This window comes from Ahaetulla prasina, chromosome 1 (assembly GCF_028640845.1).
Source record: "Ahaetulla prasina isolate Xishuangbanna chromosome 1, ASM2864084v1, whole genome shotgun sequence".
NCBI classification, from domain to species: domain Eukaryota; kingdom Metazoa; phylum Chordata; class Lepidosauria; order Squamata; family Colubridae; genus Ahaetulla; species Ahaetulla prasina.
This window is the reverse complement of record NC_080539.1, coordinates 62749369-62762920: the sequence shown is the minus strand read 5'-3', so window position 1 is coordinate 62762920 and position 13552 is coordinate 62749369. Positions and strand designations below refer to the sequence as shown.

General features: G+C 40.3%; 1 protein-coding gene across 1 annotated transcript in view; it reads right to left on the bottom strand.

Moving 5' to 3' along the window:
* Positions 1–13552, bottom strand: part of DNAH14 (dynein axonemal heavy chain 14) — a 279895-nt gene that overhangs the window by 211517 nt on the left and 54826 nt on the right. Inside the window, exons 12-15 of the mRNA XM_058169855.1 lie at positions 13454–13551; positions 9911–10083; positions 8068–8415; positions 1435–1776 (exon numbers count right to left, since the gene is read on the bottom strand). Of these exons, the coding sequence (XP_058025838.1) occupies positions 1435–1776; positions 8068–8415; positions 9911–10083; positions 13454–13551 (961 nt within the window). The remainder of the gene's footprint in view (positions 1–1434; positions 1777–8067; positions 8416–9910; positions 10084–13453; position 13552) is intronic.

Genomic DNA, 13552 nt, shown 5'->3' with positions numbered 1-13552 from the left:
ATCCAGTCACAAGTGAGGGGAGGAAATTGAGGTCAGTCAGCTTTTCAATAAGAATGTCTGGTAAGATGGTATTAAAGGCCGAACTATAGTCTATAAAAAGCATTCTGACATAATTTCCAGATTTCTCAAGGTGTCTCAGTGCAATATGTAGAGCTGTGGCGATGATGTCTCCTGTTGACCTGTTGCTTCTATAAGCAAACTGGTATTGATCAAAATTTGGTGGAAGACAGGACCTGAGGTGTTGTAGAACCAGTCTCTCAAAGCACTTCATCACTATAGACGCCAGTGCAATGGGTCTATAGTCATTCGGGCTGTTTATGGCTGCTTTCTTCGGAACTGGGATAATTGTGGCTGCTTTCAAGCATGATGGGACTGTAGCCAGTTGCAGGGAGATGTTAAAAATCCTTGTCAGGACCCCTGTTAATTGGTCAGTGAAGGTTTTTACCACTTTCCCCAGCACCCCATCTGGACCTGCAGCTTTGTTAGGATTTACAGCCTTCAGCACAACTCTCACTTTATGTTCATGCAGGGTGAATGGCTGGAGGTTAGAGGGCTTTTGGGCTAGAGCCACAGAGACAGGTCTTTAACCTCAAAGTGGGCGAAGAACTTAGGGGTTCTCTTGGACTCATGACTTCTGCTCGAAGATCAGGTCTAGGAAAGTTTCTGCACAGCTTTGGTTAGTACATAGCTGCAGCCATTCTTGGATCAGGACTCCATGTATTCAGTTACTCAAGCTTTAGTAAACTTTCATCTGGAATACTGTAATGCACTTTACATGGGGGTATCCTTGAATTGCATTCAGAACTTCAACTGGTACAAGGAGTGGCAGCACCAGAAGTCTTTGGGACCTGTGGAATGAACAAGTCCATCTTGTCCCACTAAAACAAACCTGCCTTACTCATGCTGAGAGTGAGGCCTGCTGAGGATCCCATTGGTCAAGGAACTCTGATTCACGGTATCCAGGAGAACAGCCTTCTCTGCTATAGTGCCAGACTTTTGGAACATTCTAACCCCTAGGGTGAAATTTGCCTCCACACTCCTATTCGTCTGCAAGGACCTGAAGACCTGGCTCTGCCAGTTGGCTTGGGGATCCAATAGGGGAGTACATAACTGGAAGTAGCTGCTACACTAACTGATCCCCCCTTGCCCCTGTGCTTCCTGCTCTCCCTTTGCTCTTTGATCTTTTTAATATCATATTATTGTATTTCAACTATTTATTTTTGTAATTTTATTCCTTTATTATTATTTTTACTTTTTAAATAATTTTTCCATTTTATTGTAAGCTATCTAGAGTAGCCCCACAGCAAGATGGGCAGCAAATAATCTAATAAACAAACAAATAAAATAATAGTAATTGTATATATTTTGCTTTGGAATTTTTTTTACCTTGCTACTATGAAGCAGATGCAAATATATTTGTTATTATCCTATTACCTTGCTTTTGTATTCTTTCATTTCAACTTGTAAATTATCCATAAATTCTCCCAAACTTTCATTAAACTTTATAACATAATCATCCTTCAGTTTTTCACAGATAAGGATAGTTGATTGAAGATTCTGGAGTGTTCGCACAACAGTTTGATAGAGAGCAAGCTGCTGATGTGGGAGAAAGATGTTATAATCATTTGCAATGAAGTGGAGCTCAGAAAGATAGTTATATTCAACCTTTATACTTGGTAGTTGTGAGGAAATTTCCTGAAGATATAGCAAATGTTCAACAAATCCATCCACTGTTACTAGTTCTTTGTTCAACTTCGCTACTGCTGACTGGGTGACCTAAAAGTAATAAAATAGTATATATTTAAAAATGTATCCAAAGATGTATGAAGTACATATCCAAAGATATACAATTATTCTTGCTATGGTAGCATTTTAACTGTTTGGAAAACCTGAAGCTTTTGATCACAATTGAGATACAGTTTATTACTTCGCTTACTAATTACTCCAACTGTTATATATTGTAAGAGGTGTAGATACTCAATATGCATAAATCATTTTAAAATAGTAACAATAATTAAAATAATAAAATTAAAACAGTGACATCAATTATGATATAGAATATGATTGCACCTATACTATAATTACACTGAGGGAACATAGATAAGATTTAAACAGATATTCTATTAGTACAAAGAAGTAAATGACAACATTTCAGCCCCCAAGACTCGCTGGAATAACTACGTTTCTGAGAGTTTTTCTGAATTTCAGTACTGCTGAGACCTTATGAATCTCTGGGGAATGTTAGAGAAGTAGAAGAAATTTTCTTCAGAAAGAAAGAATTTGTAGTATACAGAAAATGCTTTCTTAATGCTCACTTGTGGGGTGCCTCAGGGGTCGGTTCTCTTGCCTCTCCTGTTCAACATCTACATGAAGCCGCTGGGTGAGGTTATCCGTGGTTTCGGAGTGGAATACCATCTGTACGCTGATGTACTCAGCTGTACATTTCCATCCCGAACCACCCCAACGAAGCCGTCGAGGTGATGGTCCGGTATCTTGAAGCTGTGCAGGTCTGGATGGGGAGGAACAGGCTCCAGCTCAACCCCTCCAAGACAGAGTGGCTGTGGGTTCTGGCGCCCCAGTACAGTCAGCTTACGCCTTTGCTGACTGTTGGGGGTGAACTATAGGCCCCCAGGGGGAGGGTAAGTAGCTTGGGCGTTCTCCTGAACGATCGGCTGTCTTTTGAAGAACATTTGACGGCCGTTGCCAGGGGAGCATTTTATCAGGTTCGCCTGATTCGCCAGTTACGCCCTTTCCTTGACCGGGACTCCTTACGCACGGTCACTCACGCCCTTGTTACTTCCCGCCTGGACTATTGCAATGCTCTCTACATGGGGCTCCCCTTGAAGAGCACCAGGAGGCTCCAGCTAGTCCAGAATGCGGCTGCGCGGGTGATAGAGGGAGCACTGCGTTGCTCCCATATAACACCTATCCTGCGTGGCCTGCACTGGCTGCCGGTAGCCTTCCGGGTGCACTTCAAGGTGTTGGTGACTACCTTTAAAGCGCTCCATGGCTTAGGACCGGGATACCTATGAGACCACCTTCTGCCACCAATAGCCTCCCAACGACCTGTGCACTCCCACAGAGTGGGCCTTCTCAGGGTGCCGTCGACCAAACAATGTCGGTTGGCGGCCCCCAGGGGAAGAGCCTTCTCTGTGGCAGCACTGGCCTTTTGGAATGAGTTGCCTCCGGGTTACGCCAACTCCCTGACCTCCGGACCTTTAAACGGGAACTGAAGACTTTATTATTTCATCAAGCGGGACTAGCCTAAGTGTATTTTAACTGTATATTTTAAGGGGTTTTATGTTGGTCTATGACCGTTTTAGTCGATTGGCCTACTAAATATTTGTTTTTAAATTCTTTTTAAATTTGTTATTTATTCTCTGTATTTTAATATGGCTGTAAACCGCCCTGAGTCCTTCGGGAGAAGGGCGGTATAGAAATTAAATTATAAATAAATAAATAAAATAAATTATCAGCATCAGAAGTATAGCACTGCAATACTAAAATTGATAGCTAATTGATAGTCGGCAAATAGATGGCAACTTTGTCATAATAAAAATGGACCAACTACAGCACACATATGAAACCATCAATAACATTCTCAAATGAATAAAATTCATTAGGGGAAAAGAATAAAGTAGCATGCTACTTTTCCTGGATATCGCTATCAGCAGAAGTAGTGATTGCAAATTAGAAACACAAATCTATTGTAAAACCACCCATGCCAACCAAGTGCTTCACTACCATAGTAACAAACCCAACCTTCCCCAAGAGAATCTGTGTAAGAACACTATTTAGATGAGCACCAACACACTGAAGCAACCCTGAACATCAGAAAGATGAATTAGATCATCATTCTATACAACATCTTCCAATAAAATGAATACCTTCCATGCAACTTCATCAAAAAGTGCTTGATCACTCAACTCAATATAGCACAACCAATACAAGTTGAGAAAACGATAATACTGCCATGCATCAAAAACATCTCAGAATCATCAACAGATTATGACAACCACATGGCATCACCATAGCACATAAACCAATTAAAGCCCTCCAAAAACAAACCAAAAAACCCAGCAATCTCAAAAGACAAAATAGGAGTCACCTACAACATACAGTATAAGAATTGCAACATTTATTATGAAGGATAAACAAGCAGAAGACTAGCAGAGCACATCTATGAATATCAACTAGCAGTGATAAGACATCATGAAAACTCCTTAATTCCACAAAACATGAACATGTTTAACCATAATTTCAACTAGGAAAATGTGAGTATCCTAGACAAAACAATTCCAAAAACACTAAAGTATTTCTGGAAGCCTAGCACTCAGACAAATCAATCTGGCACATAGAAATACAAAACATCTCTGTGTTCAAAATATAGAATAAAAAAGAAAATTAAAAGACCAAAACACATCCTCACCAGCAATCAATATCCAGATGTCCAGAGATTAATACCAAGATTAATATTAGACTAACAATCAAGAACCAAATACTACCCCAATCAAGGAATTTCCGATTCAGACAAACAAGCTGTCAGTAAACAACAGTCCAAACAAGGAACCACTAAGATCACTCCCACCAACACTCATAGGGCAAGCCACTAATAGGTAAAATGAGAACAAGCCCTACTCCCTACTGATTACCTAATGTTACCTAGTTTGATAATGAGGTGCAGGTGGGCTTGTTGATCACGTACCTGGCTCCTTGCTACGTGACTACAGCCCTGCCCGAGCTGCTGGAGGTGCTTGCCAGGGTGGTGGTGGAGACCCCCAGACTTATAGTCATGGGGGACTTTAACTTACCATCAACCGGCTTGTCATCAACGGCGGCTCGGGAGTTCATGGCCTCCATGATGGCCCTGGACCTGACACAAATAGTTGATGGCCCTACTCACATGGGGGGAGGCACACTGGATCTGATTTTTATCTCTGGACAGTGGTTAAATGATCTGGATTTAGGAGATTTAATTACCGAGCCATTGTCATGGTCAGATCATTTTCTCCTTCGTCTAGACTTTCAGACTGCCGCTCAACACCGCAGGGAGACGGGACCAACACGCTGGTTCCGTCCCAGGCACCTGATGGACCCGGAGAGGTTCCTGATGGAGCTTGGGCCATTTCCTGAGGATCTGGCCCATGGCACGGCTGAGGAATTAGTTGCGGCCTGGGAACAGGCCGCAACTGGCGCTTTAGACCGTGTTGTGCCTTTGTGGCCTCTGACCCGGCGCAGATCTCAACCAGCCCCCTGGTTCTCCGAGGGGCTGAGGGAGATGAAACGCCGGAGAAGACGCCTAGAGAGTGCCTGGAGATCCAGCCGTTCCAAGGCGGACACTAGTTAGGTCCTATAGTAGGACTTACCTAGTGGCACTGAGGGAAGCGAAGCGTTCCTACGTTTCCTCCCTCATTGCGTCGGCAGATAACCACCCGGCAGCCCTGTTTCGGGTGACCCGCTCCCTCCTTCATCAGGAGGTGCGGGATGACCCCTTACAAGGCTGTGCCGAGGAGTTTAGTGGTTATCTATACGATAAAATCGTTCAGCTTCGGGACGGAATGGATCAACAGTAGGTAGATCCAGGTGAGGGGCTGGAGACACGTCTTGTTGAAACTATTTGGGATGGATTTGGCCCTGTGACTCCCGAGGACATGGACAGGTTGTTGGGGCGGTTGAATGCCACCACATGTTTATTGGACCCGTGCCCCTCCTGGTTGGTGCTGGCCACACAGGAGGTGACACGAGGCTGGCTCCAGGGGATTATAAATGCTTCTCTGATGGAGGGTGTTTTCCCTGCCGCCTTGAAAGAGGCGGTGGTGAGGCCCCTCCTCAAGAAGCCCTCCCTGGACCCGGCTGTTTTAGGAAATTATCGTCCTGTCTCCAACCTTCGCTTTGTGGCAAAGGTTGTTGAGAGTGTGGTGGCACGTCAATTACCCCAATACCTGGAGGAATCTGTCTATTTAGACCCGTTCCAGTCTGGCTTCCGACCCGGGTACAGTACGGAGACGGCTTTGGTCGCGTTGGTTGATGATCTCTGGAGGGCCAGGGACAGGGGTTGTTCCTCTGCCCTGGTCCTATTAGACCTCTCAGCGGCTTTTGATACCATCGACCATGGTATCTTGCTGCACCGGTTAGGGAGTTTGGGAGTGGGAGGCACCGTTTATCGGTGGTTCTCCTCCTACCTCTCTGACCGGTCGCAGACGGTGTTGGCAGGAGGGCAGAGATCGACCGCGAGGCCCCTCACATGTGGGGTGCCACAGGGGTTGATTCTCTCGCCTCTCCTGTTCAACATCTATATGAAGCCGCTGGGTGATATCATTAATGGCTTTGGGGTGAGGGACCAACTGTACGCTGACGACACGCAGCTCACCCCAGGCCATCCCAACAAAGCCATCGAAGTGCTGTCCCGGTGTTTGGAAGCTGTACGGGTCTGGATGGGGAGAAACAGGCTCAAACTCAATCCCTCCAAGACGGAGTGGCTGTGGATGCCGGCACCCCGGTACAGTCAGCCACAGCCGCGGCTGACTGTTGGGGGCGAATCATTGGCCCCAGTGGAAAGGGTGCGCAACTTGGGCGTCCTCTCCTGGATGGACGGTTGTCTTTCGAAGATCATTTGACGACCGTCGCCAGGAGGGCTTTTTACCAGGTTCGCCTGGTTCGCCAGTTGCGCCCCTTCCTCGACCGGGATGCCTTATGCACGGTCACTCATGCTCTGGTTACCTCTCACTTGGACTACTGTAATGCTCTCTACATGGGGCTCCCCTTGAAGAGTACCCGGAGGCTCCAGTTGGTTCAGAATGCAGCTGCGCGGGTGATAGTGGGAGCCACACGTTGCTCCCATGTAACACCTCTCCTGCGCAGTCTGCACTGGCTACCTGTGGTCTTTCGGGTGCACTTCAAGGTGTTGGTGACTACCTTTAAAGCGCTCCATGGCTTAGGGCCAGGGTACTTACGGGACCACCTGCTGTTACCGAATGCCTCCCACCGACCTGTACGCTCACACAGAGAGGGACTCCTTAGGGTGCCGTCCGCCAAGCAATGTTGGCTGGTGGCCCCCAGGGGGAGGGCCTTCTCTGTGGGGGCTCCCACCCTTTGGAATGAACTTCCCCTTGGACTTCGGCAACTGCCGGACCTTTGGACTTTCCGCCGAGAGCTGAAGACCTATTTGTTTGTTCGCGCAGGACTGGCATAGGATTTTAATAGGATTTTAATTAGTTTTAATGTTTTAACATTTTAAAATTTGGGGTTTTATTCTAAATGTTTTAATTCAGCCATTTGTATAATAAGTTTTTTAATTATGGTTTTATGTGTATAATGTTTTTTATTATGGCTGTAAACTGCCCTGAGTCCTTCGGGAGAAGGGCGGTATAAAAATTTAATAAATAAATAAATAAATAAAAATGAAACATCTGCAAAAAAACCAACCAAGGACCCCACATTGGTAGCTAATCATATCACAGACAACTTTATTGACTCTGTTCTAACATTACAAAAGCTTAAGATAGAAAGATTTTTTGTACTCATAATCGTTAAGTTCAAACTATTGAACTAATTTTTGTGTTTATACAAAAAAAGGGGGAAATGATGAAAAAGTTGGTATCATTCATACATCAATGGGGATGGCATTCCAAAGACAACAAGCTAGCACTGAAAATGTCCACTCCTGGATTGCTACTAACCATATCTTAACATGGGGGAGTATCTGGAGAAATGCTTCTGAAGATGAATTTATAGTCCAAGTACCATGGTGCACCTTAAATTAAGATTGAAAATTATCTGGGATCCAGTGAAATTGATATACCATTCCCTGCCTATCTTAGTTTAGGTCAACATTTGAATCAGCCTGACTAGCCATTACCCTTCCCTCTGTCCACATTTCACTTTGTAATAATTTACCAAAATGCAACAGTCTGTCCACTGGCTATCTCATTTCAACTGCAATATAACCAAACAAAAGTTTGATCTCCAACTATGTCTTCCATATAATGCACTTTGACCTAAACATTTGCAGTGAAATAGCTGGAATAGAAATTTAAGAAATTAATTAAATAAAAATTATATACTTACTTCAACAAGATGTACATTCTTTGTATCAATTGCTGTATAAAAATGAATATGAATAGTCTTAAGCAGAACCTCAAAATATGGCAGGCAGTCTGTCTGAAAGTTCAAACTGTTTACTCTAAACAGAGAGATGCGTTTCTCAATAAGCATACATACAATCTCCTTTACATCAACTGTATAATTTTCTAGTATTTTTCTAAACTCCTTTGTAGTCATCTCTCTTTGCAATGCTACTATTTTGTCATTTGTATATTTTGCTTTATCTACCATACTGCAATATTCCATAAAGTTTCTGCTGTAAGATTCTACTCGGGCCAGTGAAGAACTCTGAAGAGAGAGAAGGTCCAGAATCTAAAAAATTAAGATGGAAACAAATTTAAAAATCAAAGACATATAGGTGTAATCCTACAATCTTTCAAAACGGTTATTAAACCGCACTGATAGCATTCACATTAGTATAGTGATTTCCTCTGATTAGTATTTAGGAACTATATTCTTAACAGACATACAGCTTTAACCCTATGTAATCAAATTGTACCAATAGCATTTCCTGCTAACTTGAACCTCAAGAATAAATAGGAAAAGCTAGGTCTTAGTTAATGGGATGGGTAGTATTTTAATGCTTGTTCTTGTCATGGTCCTTGGTTGCTACAAGTATATTTATAGTTATTGGTCCATTTTGAATTTTAAGCTTATTATTTTCTCAGAGTTGCTATTGCAAGATCAGTGGTCATATAACTGATTAAAATAAAGAAATTTTCAGTGTCAAAGCAGAAATAGACAAGGACTTTAACTTCACTGATGCCCATAGAAAATTTCCTTTCAATACAAAACAGAAATACATTTTCTTCAGGTCTGCAGCAAAGAAAAGAATTAAATTTCTGTATACTCCTGCTGAAATACTATTAATTAGTCCCCCTAATCAATACCATTTGCAGGTTTAAACAAGAACATTAAAAACAAGCACTAAATAAAGCCTAAAAGTCAAGGGGTAACATTGGCTTCAATCCAAAACAGAAACTTCATGTGATATGATAACATTTTTAAAACCCAGAACTGTGGGAAATAAACCTGCAATTCTTTTTGTAATAACAATAAGATGTTTTTTTTAAATGTTCTTGTAATCTCATAAAAGTTAAATTCTAAATGTAGGGCATAATGAAAAGGCTTGGCTAAAGAAGAGTCACTTAGTAAACATGGGCTACATGATCTCAGATTTTCTTTTATTTCATTTCCTTTTTTTATTTTTGAAACTAAGGGACACAGTAGGAAATGTATTAATATCACATGTTACACAAATGGTAAGACACAGGATTTCTGGAATAATTTTTTGGGGATGTGAATTTGAAGGAATTGGAGTTTGGAAAATAATTTAATGGAAGCAGTAGATTACAAAAAAGATCTCTTAGCTTCTGATGCTTAAGATTTATAAGGTGATTGAAGTATTAATAAAAAATGCCTGGTGTTAATCTACTGATACATCTACAGTATATATACGGGAAATGGAGGAAAATAATATTTCTTGTGCCCTTTCAATATAAAGAGAATGAAGCTTAAGACTTTTGTAAAGAAGAGCAGGCTGTATTTGTTGATTATTTTATAAATGACTACTTATCAATTTCTTACACTGAGATGTATGCATACTTATTTTTTCACATTTTCTGCCAAAACTTAGAAATTTTGTTCAGCCAAATTTTGGTAACTTCAGTTTTAGGAAGTCACAAAAAAAGGATTTGAAAGATTACATGTAGCCTATTGTCTATGATTTGAAACAATATAAAGATAAGAAAAAATATTGTTATCCACCATATTGTTATCCTCATATAGTACAGCTTCTGAAACATACTTTGTTTTGGTAATCTGGATCTGTCCCAAGAATGAGATCACAGTTTGGCCATGTTGATTGATAATGTCCTGGTTCAAAATCTGTGTAATCTTCACACTGCTGCATTATTTTATGTAAAGACTGATCAATGAAGATTGAAAGCCGAGAATCCTGAGAAAATGGTGTAACTTGATCTAATGAAAAATATGGCAATTTAAAAATATTTTCAAAATCAGAATTCATTATGAAACAATTTTTTAAAAAATTAAAAATTGCTGACTGAGCACCCAGGATGGGTAAATATTCTCAGGACTTTTAACTATTTTAACTGAAAATGTAAATATAACAGAAATATCAATTCAGTTTTTCCCCCAATAATTCTCATATATTTGAAGGTTTAGATTTAGTAACTCACTGGAATATACCTGTAGAGCCCTTTTTCTTATTGTCTTAAGTATGTGCTTATTTTGTTTAATGATTTATTTGGAGCTGAACTTGGCAAATTCCTGTAAGTGATTATATTTTATGTAGGCTATAGAAGATCTGGAACACTAAAAAATAAAAGTATTTTTTAATACTGACCAGGATGTTTTTGTAAAAGTTATTTTAAAATAAAACTAAAATGACCAGAGGTGTCAAACTGGTGGCCCGCAGGCTGGATGCGTCATGTGCAGGCCAAGCCCACCCCAGCTTCGCAAAGGAAAAAAAGTCACACGCCATGTGACATCAAAGTGATGCAGAATTTGACACCTGTATTTTAGACAGATTTTTGAAAACTATACATTTTCCATTAAAGACTATGAACTACATCACCAAACAGAAGCACTGTCCCATGCATAGTCAAATGCACTGTCATATGTTTTAAATTAAGAAAGCAATCCTCTGCACATTTACTTAAAATAAAACTCAACTGAACACAAAGATATGCATATAGCCATGTTCCATAATTGCTAAGTTTAAATTTATTTTAAAATTCTGCTTTTGCTTGTTCTAAGATAGAATCCGTCTTTAAGTTTATCTTTGCTAAGAGAATGAATATTATGGCTCAAATGAAAATAAATACTATTAACCCAGTAAGTAATATAAAAATGTGGAAATTGCACTAATGTTTGAAGAATATTTTACAGAATATTTAAAGTAAGAGAAGCCTGATACTAGTTTTGCAGAGTATTAGTCCCAGTATATGATGCTTTTCAGCGACTGTTCAATCTTGCAATGATACTAAATGAGTGGTACTTACAACTGGTCTTTTAAGTTTACAACTCTTAAAGCCTTTTTTGCGATGTAGTTGCAGTGGGCTTTGGCACTTAGATCATTTGATATGAAAACTCCAAGGTCTTTAACGGGGTGGGGTTCATCTATAAGGTAGTGTCCATCGAGTTTGTATTTAGTGTTCAGATTCTTTTTTCCAATGTGTAAGACAGAGCATTTGTTGGTTGAGATTTGGAGTTGCCAAGTTTTTGACCATTCTGACACAAAGTCAAGGTCTTTTTGAAGGGTAGCTGTATTGTTGGTAGTGTTAAATAGTTTAACATCATCAGCGAAGAGAACACAATTGCTTATAATATGGTCACAGAGATCATTAATGTATAATATGAAGAGTGCTGGTCCAAGAACGCTGCCTTGGGGAATGCCGCTATTGACAAGAACAGGATTTGATAGGGCACTGCCTATTTTGACCACTTGTTGTCTGCTTGATAGGAATGCTGTTATCTAATTATGGAGGGGTCCAGAGATGCCATAGGATTTTAGTTTTAGAAGTTTGTCATGTACCACTGAGTCAAAAGCTTTACAGAAGCCTATGTAAATGGCATCTATTGCTTTGCCCTGATCAAGATTTGTAGTCCATATATTTTTGCAGTGTAGAAGTTGTAAATTACAGGATAATTTTTTTCTGAAACCAAATTGTTTATTAGAGAGTAGGTTGTTTGTTTCTAGGTGGAGGGTAATGGACTGGTTGACGATGTAAAAAAGATGCTGAGACTCTAGAAAGAGTGCAGAGAAGAGCAACAAAGCTGATTAGGGGACTGGACGCTAAAACATATGAAGAACGGTTGCAGGAACTGGGTATGTCTAGTTTAATAAAAAGAAGGACTAGGGGAGACATGATAGCAGTGTTCCAATATCTTAGGGGTTGCCAGAAAGAAGAGGGAGTCGGGCTGTTCTCCAAATTACCTGAGGGTAGAACAAGAAGCAATGGGTGGAAACTGATCAAGGAAAGAAGCAACTTAGAACTAAGGAGAAATTTCCTGACAGTTAGAAGAATTAATAAGTGGAATGACTTGCCTGCAGAAGTTTTGAATGCTCCAACACTGAAAATTTTTAAGAAAATGTTGGATAACCATCTGTCTGAGATGGTGTAGGGTTTCCTGCCTGGGCAGGGAGTTGAACTAGAAGGCCTCCAAGGTCCCTTCCAACTCTGTTGTTGTTGTTGTTATTATCATTATTGATTCCATTACTTTGCAGATGACGCAGCATAAAGAGATTGGTCTATAATTTTCAACTAGGCTGGGGTCTCCTTTTTTGAAGACAGGGATGACCGTGGCTAGTGACCAAAGTTTGGGAAGGGAGCTGGTCGTGAAAGCTTTTTCAAAGATTATGCTTAGAGATTCGGCTAAGTTAGTAGAAAGCTTTTTTAAGAAGTATGCACATAGACCATCAGGTCCAATGGATAGAGATGGTTTCAGTTTGCGAAGGGTCTTTTCGACATTATCTTCTGTGAAATCTATTTGTGTTAGGTCATTGTACTCATTGTTGGTACAACTGGGGAATGATGGATATGAGCCATTACTGTTAACAAATACTGAGCCGAAAAATGTGTTAAAGAGGTTTGCTTTAACTGTTTCATCATTATATTCTTTGCCGTTAGTTCCTTTTAGTGGTGGGATGGATCTTGAGTCTTTAAGTTTGTTGTTCACAAAATTATAAAAAGCACGATTGGATTTTGTGCGCAGAAGGTCGTCTTCTTGTTTGGTGTGGTAATTGGTGCATTCAATTTTTATTTGGTTGCATATATTTTTGTAGCGGTTTCTGAAGTTGGTTACATAGCCAGTATGTTAAACATGTTAATTGAATTGAATTGAATTGAACTTAACTTAACTGAATTCTTTATTTGGCCAAATGTGATTAGACACACAAGGAATTTGTCTCCAGTACAGAAGCAAAGTGAGAAGAAAGGAGGAGGAGGAGGAGGAGGATAAGGAGAAGACAAGTACTTAGGAGTTTTGGAAGCTTCTGACCTGTTGCACAACCAAGTCAAGGAAGCTACTTCAACAAAACACATAAAGCAAGTCTGGAAAATCTTGAGATCAAATCTGAATGGAGGAAATATCATAAAGTGGTGTGAATATAATGTGAGACCAATACTAATATACAGCAAATTGGTCTCACACACATTTTTAATCTTCTAAATTGCTTCAAACCAACTGAATTTTTTTAGTGAGATTACATCTGGCAGTTAGATCTTTATTTTGCTTTGTTGGATGGATAGTAAATAATCCATATTACATCAATATTTTTTCCATTGGGCACCAATATCATCCAACATGTCTATACATTACTTACCAATGATGTTTTCTAATCCATCTACAATCCCTTGTAATTGTATTGAAAATGTTTTTCTGTTAGGAATCAATGATACATCTGTAGAGAACTGTAGAGAGC